Source organism: Bos taurus, chromosome 3, assembly GCF_002263795.3.
Source record: "Bos taurus isolate L1 Dominette 01449 registration number 42190680 breed Hereford chromosome 3, ARS-UCD2.0, whole genome shotgun sequence".
Lineage (NCBI taxonomy): Eukaryota > Metazoa > Chordata > Mammalia > Artiodactyla > Bovidae > Bos > Bos taurus.
Window position 1 is genome coordinate 83,082,587 of NC_037330.1, and position 22,937 is coordinate 83,105,523.

The 22,937-nt window shown below is 36.5% G+C and overlaps 1 protein-coding gene across 9 annotated transcripts in view; it reads left to right on the forward strand.

Moving 5' to 3' along the window:
* DOCK7 (dedicator of cytokinesis 7) overlaps positions 1-22,937 on the forward strand; it is a 208,257-nt gene that overhangs the window by 157,716 nt on the left and 27,604 nt on the right. For 5 of the 9 annotated variants that reach the window (XR_009493802.1, XR_009493804.1, XR_009493803.1 and 2 more), the window contains 9 exons: positions 1,359-1,551; positions 3,489-3,632; positions 5,912-6,043; positions 7,584-7,598; positions 15,850-15,975; positions 17,723-17,812; positions 17,929-18,165; positions 18,501-18,644; positions 19,333-19,439. Coding sequence is in view for 2 of the 9 variants with exons in the window: in XM_005204517.5 (XP_005204574.1) it covers positions 1,359-1,551; positions 3,489-3,632; positions 5,912-6,043; positions 7,584-7,598; positions 15,850-15,975; positions 17,723-17,812; positions 17,929-18,165; positions 18,501-18,644; positions 19,333-19,439 (1,188 nt within the window). In the remaining 7 variants the exon portion in view is untranslated. 9 annotated transcript variants of the gene reach the window in all.

Below are 22,937 nucleotides of genomic sequence, written 5' to 3' on the forward strand. Positions count from 1 at the left end.
GCAAAGAGTCAGACATGACTGAAGCGACTTAGCAAGGCATGGTAATGGTAATTAAAAAATCAAAATGTGCTTTATCAGATCCCCTATGACACTTCTTTTAAGAATTATGAATAATTGTTCAGTGTATTTGTTGATTATCAAAAACAAGATTTTTAAAATAATGACATAGTTAAGACCTTGGCATCCTGGGCCCTAGAGTTCCTACGAAGGCTGAAGACCCACGTTTTAAATGTAAAAATTAGTTCTTTAAGAAGAAAACATAGTGTATTAATACTTTATTACAACATTAATTTTACTAATGTTAGACATGGTTTTTGCCTATCAGATCAGATCAGTCACTCAGTCATGTCTGACTCTTTGCGACCCCATGAATCGCAGCACGCCAGGCCTCCCTGTCCATCACCAACACCCGGAGTTCACTCAGACTCACATCCATCAAGTCAGTGATGCCATCCAGCCATCTCATCCTCTGTCGTCCCCTTCTCCTCCTGCCCCCAATCCCTCCCAGCACCAGAGTCTTTTCCAATGAGTCAACTCTTGGCATGAGGTGGCCAAAGTACTGGAGTTTCAGCTTTAGCACCATTCCTTCCAAAGACATCCCAGGGCTGATCTCCTTCAGAATGGACTGGTTGGATCTCCTTGCAGTCCAAGGGACTCTCAAGAGTCTTCTCCAACACCACAGTTCAAAAGCATCAATTCTTTGACGCTCAGCCTTCTTCACAGTCCAACTCTCACATCCATACATGACCACAGGAAAAACCATAGCCTTGACTAGATGAACCTTTGTTGGCAAAGTAATGTCTCTGCTTTTGAATATGCTATCTAGGTTTCTTTCATAACTTTCCTTTTATTGGGTATTTTTAGAATTTTGTAATTCCTATTGTATCTTCAAAGATATAAGTAAAGCTTGACTTTTTCTTTGCCATTTGACCTTCATTTTTTACAGTTTTGGAGTTTCTTAAAGACAAGAATAAAATATTTCCTTTAAAATTAAGATGATACAAGGAAAGAATCTTTTATAAATTTTTTCCTTGAATATAAAACTTATTTAGAGCCCCATAATAAACATGTAAATTCCTAAATGTTCCATTACTGATTGTTTCCTTAAAGGGCAGATTTTCATATAAAATATCTTTTTTTTTTAAGCTTCCCCTACCCCTGCAAAAAAAACCTGATACTCACCATTCCATGGGCCCACAATTATTTCTCTAAGCACACTCAAAAGCATGTTCATACCACCCAAAAACTTGTCTTGATAGGTTGTGTTCAGTAATAGAAGCCTACACACTAAACAAGCAATTAGAACTCCCTTCCAGATTAGGAAGCAAATGCTAATTGAGAATTTCTGTTGTAACTAGAATTGCCAAGGGCTACCAGACCTCTCCAGATCTGCGGCTGACCTGGTTGCAGAACATGGCTGGCAAACACTCGGAGCGCAGCAATCACGCTGAAGCTGCCCAGTGCCTCGTTCACTCAGCAGCGCTTGTCGCTGAATATCTGAGCATGTTGGAGGACCGGAAGTATCTTCCCGTGGGATGTGTAACATTTCAGGTAGGAATCTGCCTTAATCAAGGTATGTCCTTTTTTGGATTTAACTTTTCTCACTGCTGTTTATATTCATTTAGCTTATAATGAAAGCACAGACTGAAAGTGATGCTTCACAAGAAGAATTAATATTTCACTATCACTTTCATTAATATGTTTTTAAAGAGTATTTCTTGTTAATTCTCTTCCATGTTTTCTTACCTGTACATTATCAGTGCTGTGTAAAGTATATTTATTCTCTTTGCCTTCATAGCATGGTCCATAGCATGCTATGGACTTCATAGCATCTATGAAATACATTCAAAATATTGAAAATCAGGATAGTGGACACTCTTCATTGGCTTTTAATTAAAATACCAGGTAAACCAGCATTCTCCATAATTTATGCTTATATAAAATATGCTAAGATATGACTCAGAGATGATAGTTTATGCTCTAGTAGGGCTACATACCTCTGACCCACTGGCTGAATTCTTTGTCTACCAAGAGTCAATTATGCTTTTCTTTTCTTGAAAGCCTCTTAATTCCAGTTATGGGAAGTTATAAAAATTATTTAAATATTATGTTCTCTGACAAATCAACATACAAAAAGAAAGTGAGTTATTGTTTCCATGAAAATTATTAATAAGCTGAATATTTTGCAAAGAGATCAAGACAAATAGAAAAAGATTGAGGGAAAATCTCCAAGAAATCTAGGATAATTTGATAATCTCTTAAGTTCAAGTTTTTACTCTAAAGAAACCAAAATTGAAAATCTTAAATGGAGGTTACACTGTGGGTATTTAGTCAAAAGAGATTACATGGAACTCTGATCTTGAGACCCATGCACAAAGAAAAGGCCTTAGATCTACTTCAAGAAATTGACAAATGTGTGACTATCTAGGTTCAAATAAAATATTTAAGGTATGTATGTATCATTTCCTTTTCAGAAGTAATGACAGATCCCAATCTCGTTGGATAAGAGGGCTTTTTATTATACCTGAGTGTTTTCATTAATTTGATGTATTTTAGGCAACCCTTGGCAATGGCACCCAACTCTGGTACTCTTGCCTGGAAAATCCCATGGACGGAGGAGCCTGGTAGGCTGCAGTCCATGGAGTCACTGGGAGTGAGACACGACTGAGCGACTTCACTTTTCACTTTCATGCATTGGAGAAGGAAATGGCAACCCACTCCAGTGTTCTTGCCAGGAGACTCCCAGGGACGGGGGAGCCTGTTGGGCTGCCGTCTATGGGGTCGCACAGAGTCGGACACGACTGAAGCGACTTAGAAGGCAACCCTTGGGAGAAGGCAATGGCAACCCACTCCAGTACTCTTGCCTGGAAAATCCCATGGACGGAGGAGCCTGGTAGGCTGCAGTCCATGTGGTCGCTGAGAGTCGGACACGACTGAGCCACTTCACTTTCACTTTTCACTTTCATGCATTGGAGAAGGAAATGGCCACCCACTCCAGTGTTCTTGCCTGGAGAATCCCAGGGACGGCGGGGCCTGGTGGGCTGCCATCTATGGGGTCGCACAGAGTCAGACATGACTAAAGCGACTTAGGAGCAGCCGCAGCAGCAGCAGGCAACCCTTGAGACCATTTTTGTATCTCAGTTTCCCTGATAGGGAGTTTTAACAACATCAATTAAATTAAAAATAAACACTGTTTAAGTCACTTTAGGTGTTCTATGTCATATTACAATTTTCCTTAGCCCATGATTTTTAAAAATTTTCTTACAACTTTTTATTAATGGAAAAGTTAGATAGCAGTGGTGTTACATTTTATTGTCATCTTCACAATACAAGAAGTTTTTGGAGATTTGTCTGTTAGCTTTGCATTGACTACCCCCCCTTTTTTTAATAAGCCTATAGCTGTATTTCATCTTCAATTACTTCATATATATCATTCATGTTAATAAATTAATTCCATTTAACAAACCTAAACATTTTTTTCCTCCTAGAATATTTCCTCTAATGTTTTAGAAGAATCTGCAGTCTCAGATGACGTGGTATCTCCAGATGAAGAAGGTATCTGCTCTGGAAAGTACTTTACTGAGTCAGGACTTGTGGGATTACTGGAACAAGCAGCTGCTTCTTTCTCTATGGTAGATGACTCTTGTTCATTTCTTCCCACAATTATGTACTTCTTAGTTATTAGTGACATGTATATTTATGCTTTCTGCTTATGACTGTGCTTTTCATTTATGATAATTTTCTCTAAATATATTAAGAACTCTCTAGTAATGGATTTTCTTTTCACATTCATCATTGCTTATTCCTTTTTTAATAGTCTGTCACTTCCTCCAGTGTTTTTCATCTGCTTGTTTGGGAACCAGCACTTAGTCTATAAGAGTTTTGTTTTTTTTTTAAAGAAAACTTTTACCACCAAACATTTTCTAAAACCTTAAAAAAGCCTCTGGTGCTCAGGAAAGTTATGGCCTCTCACCAGTTTGGTGGCATAATGAGCTCTATTGGGTAGACATTGAAGTGGTATCAGGAACTTTATGAACTACTTCCTAGATCCCTCATCTGACTTCCCTACCATGGTAGAAGTCCAGTCCTTGTCCCTCCCCATCTGTATATGAAGAATTGAAGCAGTCATGTGGATCAGAGATGCGATATTTATTGGTGAAGGAAAAAAAATAGCTTGCTGAATCCTTGCTTACTTTCTTGAGCCATGTTAATAGCATCACCTCCTTTCTGTGAGTTTTCTGATGAGTGTTCAGTGTCCCAGCACCAAGGTTTGCAAGACAGTGAGGTCCATGTTAGGGTAAAAGGGAAGCCTGATGTAAAGTACTGTTTCCTGATGTAGTTAAGTAATAGTCATTACTTCCCCATTGTACTGTTATTGGGAATCGGTTGTTGCTTCTCCTGGCCTTAACCCTACCCAGCAATATGTTGGTTATGGGTATCGATTTAGAAGGCGTCTAGCCCCTTTCTCTGCCATCTTATTAGTTAAGCACTTAATAGTTAAAGCACTTTAGGCACAAATTACTCAACCTAGCGGGGCCTTACTTTTCTTATCCATTAAATGCATCTAATAATAGTATGTACTTCAAGGACTGCTGTCAGGATTAAATGAACTAACCTATGTAAAGTGCTAATCACAGTGCCTGGCTCCAAGTAAGTTTTAGTACGTTTGCTGTTACCATCCTCTCATCATTATAGGCACTTAGAAGTAACTCATATAAAAATGATTCTGAGACTCAAAGAACATTAGGTGTTTGTCCTCTTTAAAATTTCTTGTTTTTGAAGACCTTGATTGTCCTGATTCCATTCCCAGATCTCTATTCCTTGAGCTTCAGTTTAAGGGATCTGAACTAGTAGGGAAAAATTTTTTACTAGTAATGGAATATTCTCTGTATATGTGTGTAATTTTAATAATTCACAGCAGTGAATTTAGATTGGGTTACAGTGGCTTATGTTACAGAAGCCTTTATTTTGCAAAAGCATTTAATTATGAATTTCATTCTTTTTCAGTTTATCTATTTAATATTAATTAAAATAATTACTGGGATATTTTAGTTAAACTGAATATATTTTACTATGCAGCTACATGATTGCTTAAATATACTCCTGTGAGCTGACTAGAAAATATAAGAACCATATGTTTATTTTCTTGGGAAAATGCTGATTTGTGAAGCAATGGGAACTTAGTGACTCTTGGAAAATATCTCTTTTCCTTCACCATAGCCACCAATCCATTACAAGAAAAGGGGATAGCAGTATAAACATGTTTTGTCACTCACTCTGATTATAATCAGAGCAACACTTGGCCAACCACTAGTAAACCAAAATGCCTACTTGAATAAAATCTGGTGGCTCAGAATCTTCTTACGTTTTGTTAAAGATCAGTGATTTTTCCATAGGAGAGTTCCCTTAAGATTTTCTGTGCCAATTTAATATTTGGGGAAAGTTAATAATATTAGTGTCCTAGAAAGCAATAGGTTTATGTGATATTTGTGTATCTGTGACTTGTAGTAATTGGGTTTCTATGTCTCCGCTCTGAATTTGTTTCTGCAAAAGTTTATATGCACATATAAGGACACACACATACACACATTTATTTTAGTTAAGTAATTACTGAGTAGTAAAAGCAGAATGTCCAGTTCAAATTATATAAAAGTATAAGTATACATATATGTACATGTGTGTATTTTAAATACAAAAACACAGATACACACATATGTTTTCACGCAACAGAAGAGATAATATATTGTGCAAAATTATTTTATTAGGTCTTAATCAAATTAAAAATCAGTAGCATTTGTTTTTATGTCCTATTGGAAAATACTAGTATTGCCTTGGAAATATTGTGAGTTCATAAACTGCAATTCACTCTCTTGTCGATGTAAAAGAAAGCAATCTCTTATTATTTTTATAGGCTGGCATGTATGAAGCAGTTAATGAAGTTTACAAAGTACTTATTCCTATTCACGAAGCTAATCGGGATGCAAAGAAACTATCCACGATTCATGGTAAACTTCAGGAAGCCTTCAGCAAAATTGTTCATCAGGTAACAATTGTACTTTCTAACTTCAGTGTAAGTGGAAAAAACTGTCTACAAGCTTTAGTGTTACTTTGTACTAATGTCAAACTAGATCCCATGAAATGACCATTTTAATCAAGTTACAAATGAACAGTGTCAAAATGATGGTTCATGGCCAAAGCAAGACTCATTAACAACAATTAATTTAACCTAAAGTAGATTATGATCATCATAACCTTCCCACATAGCTTCTCTTTTTTCTTCACTTTTTTGAATTATTACTAGTTGCTAATTTTTTTTTTAGTTGTGAGTTACTTTCTGTTTCACAGTGTGGGTAATAGTTATGAATTTGATTTTTTAAGTTGATTTCTGTTCATTTTTTGCCAAAATGTTGTTATATTTAACTTTTTATTAAATGATATGAAAGCTTAATAAATTCCTAATATTTTTAATGATTTCAACTGAACTTTTAAACTTTTTTCCAGATATTTTTATTCAGTCATCCTCTGACATATTTCTAATGTAAAAGTAATATTTAGTGAAAATAATAAATGGTTGTATTTATTTATTTATTCGATTATAATAGTATGATGTCAGTACTTATTTTTACTTCATGGGATCCACATATTATCCTTCAAATTAAAATAAGCTTGGTTTAAAATGAAGTAGACTACTGGCAGTTGATTTCCCTGAAGCTAAGTCGTTGGCTCCATTGAAGTACTCTGAAACGTTATGCCAAGGGTCCTCCTCCTCCATCTTCTGCTTCCTTTCCTGTGCTACCTGTGCTGTTGTCTGCTATTGCCATCACCTAAGAATTGAAGTATAGTATTGTTTTTCCACTTTCGCGTGCAGTATTAGTCCCACTTTATTGTCTTACCAGCTTGACTTCCTCTTTCTTGCCATGGACTAAGCTGTTCTAGATGAATTGATATAATCTGAAAAACTTAGTCTTAAATAGGGCTGCTATCCTGTTAAGCCAGGATTTTATTGTCATTTAATAAAATATTGGAGTTGCGAAAGATCATTAGAATTCTGGATCATAGCAGGTGGGTCTTTTTATAATCAGTTATACTGTTACATCTCATCGCAGCTTCCCATATGTTACACAAATTGCAAATTACACAGGTCAGGCCTGGAACATCTAGAGCCAGCAGCTTCCAAGAAACTTTCATCCATTTGTATCAAAGACATTTGGGCAAAATTTCAGTTGCTATTCGGGCTTACCCTGGGTACTTCAGTGAAGTGCAGCTCCCGTTAGTTAGTGATCTAATTTAGACACAAATGAAACAAGCACTTAGCTTTCTTTCCCCTAAATTTGTACTTTTTACTTATTAAAGTTTTAAATGGTGAAATTTTAGCTTCTAGGTTTTGAACAAGCAATTTATAAAATTATCATAGGTCTTAAGCAAAGGAATATGGTGTTTAAAATACCCACTAGTGTTTTCTGTATGGAGAAGAATTTATGGTATATGGTTTCTTACACTACTGAACTTCCTTTGGCTTTTTTTTGTTCTTTTTAAACAGTTTTTTTTTATGACTTGCCCTTTTTCACTTTTTTATTATACAGAGTACTGGCTGGGAGGTAGGTAATGTTTTAGTTAGTTAAAGACACTAATAGATTGATTTGATCAGATTTCTTATGCCAATGCTTTGCCCACATGTGCTAGCTGTGGGCATTCTGTTGCTGTCTGCTGTCAACTGAATTCATTAACCAAAGAAATTTTGTTAAGATACTGTAAGTTATGTTAAGAAATTTGTTATTAAGAGGTTGTAGGCAGTGCATGGAAATCCATATGTTACACTAATGATATTCTTTGGTAAATGAGCCACTTTGTCATCACTTCAGTTTGTTTTTATCCTTTGAAGCATTTTCTTTCATCAACATTTACACACAAGATTTCCTTTGTTTAACCATATTGTTTCACCTCATTCTACAGAGGTCGATTTATGTGTTATTGCTCAGAGGTGTAAATATAAAATATTTCATCTGATCTAAGATGCTATCAATTGTAACATATCCCATTATTTCACATTCCTTTAAGAAAGATTAGAAAAACAAACAATCCCTGTGTATTAAACTCCAACATCCCATCAGTTGAAAAATGAATGCCAACTACAGAGATACTAAAATATGGGCAAAAAAATGTGCATCTTGGAATTGATACGAGTATGTTAACCTGATCTTGAGTCACTTCACCTTGAGTATAAGTACTACTGAGGAATGAAATTCACTTTTGTCATTTTGATTTTGTTGGGGGGAGGGAAAACAGATTGAGAGAACTTGAAGTTTAATTTGACCTCATTTTCTGACAATGTTTGATAATTGTGTTCAATGAAGACTGTGTGTGCTTCCTTTTAGGGAGTAAGTATAATAGTTAGGCTCATGAAGTTATATATAAATCAAATCATACCTGAAAAATGCCAGAAAGAATTGATTACCTTTTTTAAAAACCTTTCTGGAAAGGAAAGAATTCTATAAAATAAAAAATTCTACAAAATAATTCATTTTGATGAGGTAAAGCAAGGTATTAATAAGACAATTTATTTAAAGCTGAGTATTAATATTTGTTAATTTTTCTGCTTTGCCTTTCACTTTGTAGTCAGGTTTATGTTGATTAAACAGTTTAGGCTTTCTCTGTTTGCTTTTGCAGTTCTTGTTTTGAGACCCAGCTAGAAAACCTTCAGAATGAGTGTTACTATTGCATTCTCTTCCATTTCTGAATTAGTTGCCACCTTTTGTTTTTTGTCAGATGAAACCAGTACTTTTAATCTACCTTAGTTCCCCAGATTAAATGTGTATGACTTTTTTTATACCCAGTATAGAACGTCTCATTTTTGTGTCTCAATTAAGGCTTATATAGAGACTTTCCATGGTTATCTCTGAGTCATAAAGTTACTTATGGATTTCCTAACACAAAATGGAAGTAGGTGAAAAGTAAGCATGAAAGAAGAGACATTGAACCTCTGAGCAGTTTATTACTAGTCTGCTTGATGCTAAATCGACCCCTGAAAGGTATAATTTTCACTGGTTATGATTAATATTCTGTCATCATGTTTATTGCATGGTAAAAGTCACATGGACTTTATTTTCTTATTTATATTCTTGTCACTACCCTTCACTGGACCTTTAGCTTTGTAGCTTCTAAAATTGTTGCACGTTTGTTTTTTGCTTTTCCCTTGTAAAACTTAAGTGGATGCTTGCATTTTAAAAGTATGTTTGCTACCATTTGCTGCTTATTTGTTTTGAAATTTCCCTAATTAAAATGCTTTCTGTTTTCTCTTCTCTCTTGCCCCTGGTTGCTGACCCTACTCCCTACTTTTACTATTGTCTATTGTGGTAAGTTCCTATCTTGTGAATATTTTTCTTTTTGACTCTGGGAAAACTTCAGTAATTTCATTTTTTCTAAAAGCTATGGTTCCTAGCTAATTTCCTAGTATTCTTAAGGAACTCTCACTGGATTGAGATCCAGTAAGGATATCTGATACACTATAGAAAGGGTCTTTGAATTGATAGCTCCCTCCTTGATCTGAGCTTATATATTAGCACTGTATTTCATTTTTCACTGTGCTCCTTGATTTGGTACAAATCATTTGAGTTGGCAAAGCTTTTTAGGGCTGTGTGTGTGAGATTGTGTATGTGTGTGTAAAAGATAACTCTAAAACCTGGTAGCAAATTTGGTAAAATATTTACCATATAAAATAGCAAGTCATGAACCTTTCTTAAATCATGGTAACTATTACTTGTTCTGCAAATTTCAATATCTGAATGACTGTTTACTATTTATTTTCTCTTTCCCAAGTACATTTATTTTTCTTGAAATAATAGGAAAAAAAGTATGTTTAAAAATGTCTTACTTATAATTGCATTTTAAAATTATTTTTGGAGAAAAGAAATATTGAATTTCTATATGGAAAATTATAGCCATTTTATATTTTGTGTGCACATATTTTATTTTAAGATACATTTATCCATTTATCAAATAGTGAACAGTTTGTATTCAGAAGTAGATTAATGCAAGTTTATTATGTTCAGAATAATCATTCCCCAACTATTGATAACATAGTCACATAACACTGTCTCCGTTTTTTTCTTCAAAAAATTACAACATATTTCACCATCCAAGAGGAAACATCACCACTCTAGTAGGTATATATTATAGTCTCCAGCAAGGCTGGAGAAGATGGGCTTAGCTTGTTTAAGCTGAAGTCTCTCTACTAAGTCACTAAAGAAAAATGAGGTATTCTAACTTTTGAGATTCAAGCATGCAAGATAACTATATGTTAACTCTTTTCATTATACTGGATGGACATGAAGATGAGCCAATATTTTGTTTTTTATATGCTGAGAAATATTAGCCATAGTTCTGGTGAAGTGTCTCCCGTTGAATTTTTATATGCCCTAATCCATGCTCTGGAGAAGGGCATGGCGACCCACTGCAGTATTCTTGCCTGGAGAATTCCATGGACAGAGGAGCCTGGTGGGCTACAGTTCATGGGGTTGCAAAGAGTCAGACACGACTAAGCAACTAAACACAATCCATGCACGCTGAGGCTGCATGAGATAAATAAACTCATCCAAGTGAGTAAAGGGTAGAATGGGAAACAGCAGGTTTTAATAGGTGATGGGGGGCAGGAAGCTGAAAGAGTATGAAAAAAAAAAGCAAAAACTTTTACAATAAGTAGTTAAGTGTGAAAATGTGACACTCTAAAGAAGAAACTAGACCTGTGTAGGGATAAAACATCCATGAGTATTTATCTCAGGAAAGGCAAAGAGGTGAAGTCAGATATGACAAAGTAAGGAAAATGTGATGAGAAGAACTCTGTGAAGAGGTACTTTCTGATAGTTGATGACTCCCTAATATTTGGTATAGACCCATGACTGAGCACCTGATGATGTGGTACTACTGGCTGGGTTCTGCCCTATATGTTATTTCTGATGAGAAAAAGATATGGACAGCAAACATTTATTTATTAGATTATATTGGACATGATTATTTTTTCCTGGACTGGAACATACAAAGGTTAAAATTGAACATCTGATAAGAAATGTGGTAGGATATATCTTAGAAGAATATATTTGGTAAGTTTATGAAAATCATTAACCTGATTTTCATACTGGAGTGTGCAGAAAGGAGATGCAAACATGTAATAACAATTTCAGTAGAGACAGTGTTGTACTATAGAGGAAGACAAAACTTAGGGAGGAAGGGACCCAGGAAATCTCAGTTACTCAGGGAAATTCTCGAAAACTCTCAAGGAAGACATCAGAGAAGTGAAAAATGGTTCAGGGATCATACTTATGTCCTCATATTTGTATATGAGTGTATGGAATACAGGGATTAAATAGTGTAATTAAGAGCTTGGACTCAGGTGTCAAATATACTAGGATTTAATGCTGAGTTCCACTGTTGGCTAGCAGTGTGACCTTGGGCAAATTACTTTTCCTCATTTATAAAAAGAGGGTGAAAATAATGATATCTGAGAGGTGTGATAAGAATTGGCATAACCCATGTAAAGTGGATAACCATATCTAGTACATGTGAAGTGAAAGTGAAAGTCACTCAGTTGTGTCCAACTCTTTGTGACCCCATGGACTATACAGTTCATGGAATTCTCCAGGCCTGAATACTAGAGTGGGAAGCCGTTCCCTTCTCCAGGGGATCTTCTCAACCCAGGGATCGAACCCAGTATCCTGCATTGCAGGCGGATTCTTTACCAGCTGACCAGGGAAACCCTGCTGCTAAGTCACTTCAGTCGTGTCCAACTCTGTGAGACCCCATAGACGGCAGCCCACCCGGCTCCCCCATCCCTGGGATTCTCAATACTTTAAAAATGTTGGTGATTATTATTTTTATTGTTATTATTATTATCATCATCATTACTATCACTATAATTACTTGAAATCTTAACACAGTTTAGCTGTGACGTCTAAGAGGTGTTAGGTTCCCAGGTCAAGCTCTATGACTAAATAAACTGATAAAAGTGTATGTTCTTTAAGGGGAATAGATCTAATAGAAGAGAAGGAGATGACCCCTGGGAAACACTGGTCTGCCTATCTGAAAAATCAGTTAACGAGAGAAATGTATTAGAGAACTGTGGGTGAAGATGAAAGAAGTTTTGGAAGTGACGTCAGTGTGGAGATATACAATAGCCCAACTGAATGTTTCCTGCTAAATAAAGATAACAAAACTAGAAAAAACTTATTTGTCATAAGAGATTTCAACCACTAGAGACATGGATAGATGAGTAAATGGATTTCCTTGCTTGGGATGTAGTTTCATTATACACAGGATGGTGGAATCAGTAAGTACTGCTGAGGAAGAATAATTGGAGTGTGGGAATGGTGGGAAGTTCAGAAAGAATTCATGACATTAAAAGAAGATACTGCTAGAAAAATATAGACTAGATAGTAGGAAAATGTATTATTTTTTAAATTCAGAGGAAAAATGGTTATCATCCTGTGGTCCAAACCTCTGAAGAGGAAGTAAGATAAAGTGATATCTTTCTTGAAGATAAAGCTATATGAGTAAACTTTCATGAACATGATAGAGTCAATGGTTTTACATTAGGGAACTCTTTGTAAGTTGAAAATAAATCTCCTTACTCTACTGCACACACTCATTTTCAGTTCTAGTAACTCCTCTCTGATCTTATCTCCTCTGATCTTCTCCCTGCTGCACATTCTGCCTTACCACTCTAGCCACTTTCCTGTTCTTCAAACACAGGAGGGGGGCTCCTGTCCTTTGCACTGGCTCTTTCCTCTGCCTGGAATGCACCTCCCCTGGAGAGTCACATGAATAACTCTTACACCTCCTTCACGTCTTTGTTCACATGTCACCTGTTGGTGAGACCTGCCTGACCACTCTGTTTTGTTCACAGATATATCACCAGTGTCTAAACAGTTTGTAGACACATAGTAAACCTTCAATAAATATGTGAATGGATGCATGGTTACCTCATATACGTTGTTTAATGACTCTTACCTTCATTTTTATTCTTCTTCTGTCCCTCCCACCCCGCTCCTCCACTCCACCCTTCTTCCCTCCCCTCCCCCTAGAATGTGCTTTCCTTCCCTCCCGCATCCGCTCAGCCATTCTTTTAGGTTGCAGAATCCTTTCTGTGTGTCACCTCTTTTGTGACCTGGCTCCAACAGGATTTCTCTTTCCTTTCTCAAGACACTTTTTATTAGAGCTTATAACCTTTTGTATTGTAATTATTTGAATACATATTTTACTCTCTTGAGGAGCCAAGTCTTACTTATTTTTATTGTCCTATTCCTGAGGATGAGTCTGAGTAAACTCCGGGAGGTGGTGATGGACAGGGAGGCCTGGCGTGCTGCAGTCCATGGGGTTGCAAGGAGTCGGACACAACTGAGCAACTGAACTGAACTGAGGATGAGCAGTGGCTAACACATTACAAGCACTCAATATTCTTTTTTCCTTGAACTGAATGTCAGTATGAGAAAGTGAATAAAAAGAGTTTAAAATGGCTGCTCAGGAACTAGTTCAGTTTTAAGCTGCATATATTGAATTTAAGTCCACATCCCAAGAGGCAGTGAGCCCACTGATCTCTACACTGATCAGATCAGTGTATGTTGTGTCTGTTTCTGGGATACCACACTTTAAAAGGTGCCATCAAAAGACTAATAAAGTGAAGATAGCATAGTGTGAATCATCATATGAAGATGATTGAGGACTGGAAAGTTTAAGGGAAACAAGTTCTAATAGCAGTTTTCAAATAATTAAAAGGTCATAATACTGAAGATTTGGAATAGAAATCTTAAACTAGAAAGCCCTGAGAGGAGTACAGCCAGGATAACAATATTTTAATATTTGTGCTTCCAAAGAGTAAATAAATATATTCATGTATGGTATTTTTTTTGGAAAAAACAATCACAAATTGTTAGTTTTCTCATGCCTTTTTTATTTTCCAGGCAGTGGGGCCTTCATTTCTTGATTATATTAAATATTGCTCCATTGGCTTGTTGATGGTTTTAATCAGAATTTTGATTGAATATATTTAACCTATCTAGAGAAATTTCGTTTGCTATAGAAGTCAGTTAATTTTGTCTGTTAAAGTTTGAAATAATTGAAACAATTTTTTAAAATTAGAAACCTCCTTTAACTCTAGACACATTTTTCTTTAAAACTATATTTCTTCTGGACAAAATCTGGAGATATTTTTAGTCAATTGTATGCTTTTTTGTTTTGTTTTTATTATCAGAAGGCTGGTAAATTGAGGATCAGAATTTTCCATTTTGCTTTATTATCTGTTTCATTTGTAACTTATTTTACGTACCCCTTTGCCTTTGCAGTTCAGCTCAGTTCAGTTCAGTCGCTCAGTCGTGTCTGACTTTTTGCGACCCCATGAATCGCAGCACACCAGGCCTCCCTGTCCATCACCAACTCCCAGACTTCACTCAGACTCACGTCCATCGAGTCAGTGATGCCATCCAGCCATCTCATCCTCTGTCGTCCCCTTTTCCTCCTGCCCCCAATCCCTCCCAGCATCAGAATCTTTTCCAATGAGTCAGCTCTTCGCATGAGGTGGCCAAAGTACTGGAGTTTCAGCTTTAGCATCATTCCTTCCAAAGAACACCCAGGGCTGATCTCCTTTATAATGGACTGATTGGATCTCCTTGCAGTCCAAGGGACTCTCAAGAGTCTTCTCCAACACCACAGTTCAAAAGCATCAATTCTTCAGTGCTCAGCTTTCTTCACAGTCCAACTCTCACATCCATACATGACTACTGGAAAAACCATAGACTAGACGGACCTTTGTTGGCAAAGTAATGTCTCTGCTTTTCAATATGCTATCTAGGTTGGTCATAACTTTCCTTCCAAGGAGTAAGCCTTTGCAGTAAGAAGTAAATAAAGGAAAAATAAGTATGAAACTTACTAGGCTTAAAGAGAATTGAGGTATATAAACAGTCATGTGTGGCTGTGTATAAAGGCACTACCACAAAATCCTTTGAAACATCTTTGTATCTAAAATGTAAGAATAGCACAAAAGGCTTCCAAGTATTTTATCTTTATCAAGAGAATTTGTTTTCAAATCTTCTGTGTAAGAGTTAAGGTGACCTTAGCATACTTTGTACTTGGGATGAATGTGTGTGGTTAATGTATGCAGTGGGTGGTTTGGGTACTTTAGAAAAACCAACTCTTCTCAAATTTTTTTCTTCTTTCATTTATGTATTTTTTACTTCCTAATTCCATTTCTAGTTACTCTTACACATAACAGTATTTTTTATTAGCAGAGGGATACTAACTGTAAATCTTTTGCTTCAGTGCTTCAGGATGATCTTGACATTTACTGATCATCCACTCTGTGCCAGATGCTACACTTGGCTTCTAACTTTTATGATCTCATTTAAAATACGAAAAGAGATAGTAATGTAAAGGCTAATAATGGTAACTAAATATGTTAGTGTTGTTTTTAAATTTAACTTTATGCTCTACTTTAGGATAACTAAAACACAGTTTATTTTATACCAAGCAACTTTTCTTGCAATAGAGAAAATAAGTTAATTTATCTCAATTGTATGGACTTAGAAAAACATAGACTTATATGGGATGTCACTTGGTACAGTCCCTGAAAAATATATGCCATATGTAATTCGGTAAAAGCCCTAATTGCACAATGTTATTTGTTAGAAATAATGAAGAAAAGATTATTTTGTTTTTACTTTCATTTGAGAAATAATAAAATATTGTGGTTTTGAATTAAAACTTTTGTTTTGAGAATTTTATACTCGTAGCAATCTAAGCAGAATGTGCATGACAAAAAGTCTCTGTATTAAAGTTTCTCTGTTTTCCTACACCTAGGATGGTAAGCGGATGTTTGGCACCTATTTTCGGGTCGGTTTTTATGGAACTAAGTTTGGGGATTTGGATGAACAAGAATTTGTTTACAAGGAACCTGCAATAACCAAACTCGCAGAGATATCTCACAGATTGGAGGTGAATACTGTGGTGGTTCAAAATTTCATCCTTAATTTGTATTTTCTATGATGAATAGACTTTTCAGATCCAGATCTAATCCTTTAATAAGCCAGATCCTGCCAAATAATCTACTCCTTTTGGGTATGAGGCTTTTTATAGGTACAATAATATTCTCTTGAATTTTTAAAATCTTTGATAGCAACAGTAAAATATTATTATTAACTTGATTTTTTGAGGGTCTATTTTCACACATATTTTAGAAACCCTGTATCTTTTAGAATTACCATGATTTGTGGAGAAATGTAAATAGTATTATCCACATTTTGTAGAAAAGGTTATAAGGAATTAATAATCATGGAACTAGAACCCCAAGATATTTCTGACCCAAGTGCATTACCTTTTTGGGTTAACTGATTCCCAGTGAAGTAATCTTTAGAACTTAAAAGCTTGAAATTATACTTTAAAAACACTTCTTAGAATCCTTTAACCTTTATACAGATACTTAATTTTCAAAATAAACGATTAACTTTAATATTGATGAAACTAACCTGTCTTTTCTGCTATAGTTGTTCTTTCCAATCTTTCTGTGTCCTTGTTACTCCAAGTGTGGTTCATGGACAGAATCTGCATTGACATTACCTGGGAGATTGTTAAATGCAGAATCTCAGACCCCACTTCAGACCTTTTGAATTAAAATCTGTATTTTAACAAATCCTCAGGTGATTTGTATAGACAGAAGAGTGTAGGCTGGTTTTTATTCACAGATGATGTTAATTTCTTCAGCGTTCTGTTCTTATTGGTGACTTCACAGGGCTCAACTTCCACAAACTGGTTTTAGTTGTGACTTCTTGTTTTTTCAAAAGCCTATTAAGTCTTGGGAAATTTTGAGACAGTATTTTTCAAACTTACTGAGTCATAAAAGTTATCTTTGAGGTAGGAGTGTCTGTTCTGCTTTGAGGATTGAGACTTAATTTTTCCTTTTGAAGAGCTCCATCTTTTGCCCATGCTGCCACTCAGGGTCATATGGAAAAGTCACTACATTCTTGACCCAGGGTTACCTTTTCAAAATCTGAACTTACACAGAACTTCAACAAGTTAATGTTTTTATTTGGAAATTCTGGAACATTACATTAATCATTCAGAAAAATGAATGCTTGTTCATTGACTCATGCCTGTAAGAAGTCAGGTTACATCAGACTCTGAAAGTGAAGTCGCTCAGTCATGTCCAACTCTTTGCAACCCCATGGACTGTAGCCTATCAGGCTCCTCAGTTAATGAAATTTTCTAGGCAAGAGTACTGGAGTGGGTTGCCGTTTCCTTCTTCACGGGATCTTCCCGACCCAGGGATCGAACCCAGGTCTCCCGAATTGCGGGCAGACACTACCGTCTGAGCCACCAGAGACGTCCAATATCCTATACACATCAAATATAATGAATTTTTTTGGTCTCTTCTTTCTGTTCCCTTTTTGGTTTTCTTGAGGATCTCTTGTGGAATCCTATATTTTCATTGGTGAAAATTATTTTTATTTTGTGTTATTTAAAGTGAGTAAATGGGAATAATATCAAATAAATATGGAGTGAGAGCCTGTTAATTTGATAGACTAAATATAAATTCTGTTAATGTAAATATTATTTTGTAATCATTGACACCATCTTATAAGAACTTACTAAATGGCTTCATTTGTTCAGGAGTCTCCCTCAGAGGCCTTCTCTGTTTTCTACTACTGTTAACTTCATGTGAAAGATTTCTTTTTCTTTATTTTAGGGATTTTATGGAGAAAGATTTGGAGAGGATGTAGTTGAAGTAATCAAAGATTCTAATCCTGTGGACAAGTGTAAATTAGATCCTAACAAGGTATGATTGACAGACTGTGATGCCCCATAGCTGCATCTTTGAGACTCTGATTTTGTTGGAGGAAGACTAAACAATAATTTAACAGTGAATAAATGAAGAACTTTTTCATTTCTCAGGCCTATATTCAGATTACCTACGTGGAACCATACTTTGACACATATGAGATGAAGGACAGAATCACATATTTTGACAAAAATTATAATCTTCGTCGTTTCATGTACTGTACACCCTTCACTTTAGATGGTCGTGCCCATGGGGAGCTTCATGAACAATTCAAACGGAAGACCATTCTGACTACTTCTCATGCCTTTCCTTACATTAAGACAAGGGTCAATGTCACTCACAAAGAGGAGGTAAGACTCCAAAGAGGGAAAAAGAATTAGTGGAACAAATACATTGAAGCCATGTGAGAACAATGTGGACATAGCATTGTGTATGGTAACATACTAGAATTTGACCCATTTTTAAGTCATTAACTTTCAGCTTCTTTTCTAAGTCCCTCATTCACCCTCAGCTTATGCTTTAAAAGTTTTTTTTTTTTTTCATTGAATGATCCAAAGTTTCAGGATATATTATTAGATAATACTTCATAGTTGCCACTTTTTTCTTATTTTAATTGATTGTGCATAAAGCTCACTAAATATTTTTCAATCAATCCACTGGCCTAAATAGATGTTATTTCACCCAGATCATCTTAACACCAATTGAAGTTGCTATTGAAGACATGCAGAAAAAAACTCAGGAGTTGGCATTTGCAACACATCAAGATCCAGCAGACCCAAAAATGCTTCAGATGGTTCTCCAGGGGTCTGTAGGCACAACAGTGAATCAGGTGGGAGTGTTTGCTAATACTGTGTGATTTTAGTTATAAATGGAATTTGGAATGATTACAGTATTATATTTTCCAGAAATCACAAATGTGTTACATCAAGTGAAAATATGTTAGAAGTAGTTGCACAGACACTGAAAATATAAGAGGTTAAACTGAAATAAAGATTTTAAGGCCTTTACCTCCTAAAAGTATATGTGATTTAGAGTTTTTACTTCCAAATGATATACTTACGCACAAAAGATTACCTTTAATTCCAAATATCCTCCTAATATTATGAATGCTTTGGGGAAACTGTTTTCGCAAAGTAAAGTGTCTAATAATCAGTGGACTGACAGCTGATTGTCCATAGCCTGATAACTGTTATATCTAAGATAAAGAATATAAAAAATACAAGGCAAAAGGCATTAATGAATACAATAGTTAGTGCTTTGTCTCCTACTCATTTTCTTTGAAATAAGAAATAATAAGTTAATTGCTGTGGGCAAAAGTATAGATTTGGCATCGGGAAAAACTATAAACATATTGTCAGAATTGGTCTCTGAAAAGTTTTAATATAGACATAGTCATATATGTATTAAGCTTAAATGCACACATCTCGGTGCTAAGAAAAATGGATTTGGTAAATTCTATTTCTGTGAATATTTAAAAAACAAAAACATACTTTATGTTTTATTTTCTTATTTTACAGGGGCCTTTGGAAGTTGCCCAGGTTTTCCTATCGGAAATACCCAGTGACCCAAAGCTCTTCAGACATCATAATAAACTGCGACTTTGCTTCAAAGATTTTACTAAAAGGTATTCAAAGTTTTCTACATAAAGATACTCAAATTGAGAATGTCTAATCCACAGTTTGATATGAGTCATAAGGGATTATTGAAAGGAGAAACTATAGGAAAATGGTTCACAATGAGACGTAGTCTGAGTATAACTTACTACTCCATATGTATTTTATATATATATATATATATATCCGTGCCCCCCAATTCTCTATGTAATGCCCTGTTTTAAATTTTGAAAATGAGAGAAACCTCGATTCAGGAAATCTTTAACTTGAAACTATTATTAGTTTGACATTTAACTAGTTAACTTTGAAAGCTGTTATTTATTTTGAACATTCAGTGTGAGAGTTTCTGTCTCTCTTCCCTCAGAAAACATACAAGCAGCAAACTTGGAAGCAAAAAATTTGTCTTCAGATCTTATCCTTATATGTCTCTTTTCCACGTCACTTAATCTTTATGATCCTCTGTTTTTAATGTATGAAGTAAGGATATAATATCTACCTCACACAGGGAGATTGTGCGAATTAGATGAAATAATACTTGGATGAATTGGGGCCTCCCAAAACACCCCCAGATGGGATGATTTGCTAGGAGGACTCAGTGGACAGCATATAGTCATATACATGGCTATGGTTTGTTAACAATGAAAGAGTTGAAAGTAAAATTAGCAAAGGGAAAGGGCACGGGGTGAAGTCTGGAGGAAACCAGGTATAGGCTTCCCTGGGTCCTCTCCAAGGGTGGTCACTTAGACGTGCTGATTGTTCAGCAAAGAATCGTGGCAGCATGGGGGAAATCATGTCCACCCGGGAAGCTAGTAGAGACTCAGATGCCAACCAGGCTTTTTGTTGAGGGCTAGTCCAAAATCACTGCAGATGGTGATTGCAGCCATGAAATTAAAAGATGCTTATTCCTTGGAAGGAAAGTTATGACCAACCTAGATAGCATATTCAAAAGCAGAGACATTATTTTGCCAACAAAGGTCTGTCTAGTCAAGGCTATGGTTTTTCCAGTGGTCATGTATGGATGTGAGAGTTGGACTGTGAAGAAAGCTGAGCGCCGAAGAATTGATGCTTTTGAAGTGTGGTGTTGGAGAAGACTCTTGAGAGTCCCTTGGACTGCAAGGAGGTCCAACCAGTCCATCCTAAAGGAGATCAGTCCTGGGTGTTCATTGGAAGGACTGATGCTGAAGCTGAAACTCCAATAGTTTGGCCACTTCATGCGAAGATTTGACTCATTGGAAAAGACCCTGATGCTGAGAGGGATTGGGGGCAGGAGGAGAAGGGGATGACAGAGGATGAGATGGCTGTATGGCATCACCGACTCAATAGACATGAGTTTGGGTAAACTCCGGGAGTTGGTGATGGACAGGGAGGCCTGGTGTGCTGCGATTCATGGGGTCACAAAGAGTCGGACACGACTGAGCGACTGAACTGAACTGAGTCAATAGGTATCTTCTCCCTGACAGTTAGCAAAATTCCAGACTCCCAAAAGGAAAGCTGGTATTTAACAGAAACTATAGTGTTTATATAAAATGTTCAGGCACAGTGAGCCACTGTTTCTGCATATGATAGGAACCCTTCCCAAATCCAGATTCCCAGACTGTAACCCAGGGCCAACCTTGCAAACAGGCCTTTTTAGGATAGCAACCTCAGGCCTGCCGTTACCTCTTTTGCTTCACAAATAACATTTGGCACATAATGAATAGGTGTTCAGTAACTGCAAAATTTTGAAACAATAGGGGAAAAGAATCAACAACTTGATACTGATTCCTGCTTCACTCACACTATCAGCACAAAAGAGGGAATGGTCATTTTACATGGTGATGTCAGGGAATATTTCACACAGGAATTAACATCATAAACAAAAGTACAGAGTACAAAGTATTAAATGTTGCTGTTGTGTCTAACTCTTTGCAACCCCGTGGACTTTAGCCTGAAGGGCTCTTGTGTCCATGCAATTCTCCAGGCAAGAATACTGGAGTGGATTTGCCATGCCCTTCTCCTAACATCATATATGGACCTTTAAAATTAGAGATACCAAGGAAGCATTTCATGCAAAGATGGGCACAATAAAGGACTGAAACAGTATGGACCTAACAGAAGCAGAAATATTAAGAAGAGGTGGCAAGAATGCACAGAAGAACAATACAAAAAAAGATCTCAATGAATGGGATAACCACAATGGTGTGTTCACTCACCTAGAACCAGACATCTTGGAGTGTGAAGTCAAGTTGGATCATAGAAAAAGCAAGAGATTCCAGAAAAACATCTACTTCTGCTTCATTGACTACATTGAAGCCTTTGACTTTGAGGATCACAAACTGTGGAAAATTCTTAAAGAGATGGGAATACTAGACTGCCTTACCTGCCTCCTAAGAAACCTGTATGCAGGTCAAGACAACAGAACTGAGCATGGAACAATGGGCTGGTTCCAAATTGGGAAAGGAGTATGTCAAGGCTGTATATTGTCACCATTCTTATTTAACTTTTATGCAGAGTACATCATGTGAAATGCTGGGCTGGATGAATCACAGTCTGGAATCAAGATTGCTGAGAGAAATATCAATAACCTCAGATATGCCAATGACACCACTCTTATGGCAGAAAGTGAAGAGGAACTAAAGAGCCTCTTGATGACAGTAAAAGAGGAGAGTGAAAAAGCTGGCTTAAAACTCAACATTCAAAACACAAAGATCATGGCATCTGGTCCCATCGCTTCATGGCAAATAGGTGGGGAAACAGTGAAAATAGTGACAGACTTCATTTTCTTGGGCTCCACAATCACTGTGGATGATGACTGCAGCCATGAAATTAAAAGACGCTTGCTCCTTGGAAGAGTATGACCAACCTAGACAGCATATTAAAAAGCAGAGACATTACTTTGCCAACAAATGTCCATATAGTCAAAGCTATGGTTTTTCCAGTAGTCATGTATGGATGTGAGAATTGGACCATAAAGAAGGCTGAGTGCCAAAAAATTGATGCCTTTGAATGGTGGTATTGGGGAAGACTCTGGAGAGTCCCTTAGACTGCAAGGAGATAAACCAGTCCATCCTAAAGGACATCAACCCTAATTATTCATTGGAAGGACTGATGCTGAAGCTTCCATACTTTGACCACTTGATGCAAAGAATCAACTCATTGGAAAAGACCCTGATGTTGGGAAAGATAGAAGGCAGGAGGAGATAGGGGTGGCAGAGGATGAAACGGTTGGATGGCATCACCAACTCAATGGACATGAGTTTGAGCAAGCTCCGGGAGATGGTGAAGGAGAAGGAAGCTTGGCGTGCTGCAGTCCATGGGGTCACAAAGAGTCAGACACAACTGAGCAACTGAACAACAAAAACAATGGACCTTGAAAGACGAATATTAGTTTTTCAGTCAGTAAAGAGGGGAGGGATATACTAAAAACAAATAACCAGCATGAGCAAAGTTTAGATCTGTTCTGAGAAAGATGAATAGTGAAGCTGGAACTGTAGTCTCTGAAGACAAGTAGTCAAACACTGGTGGAAATA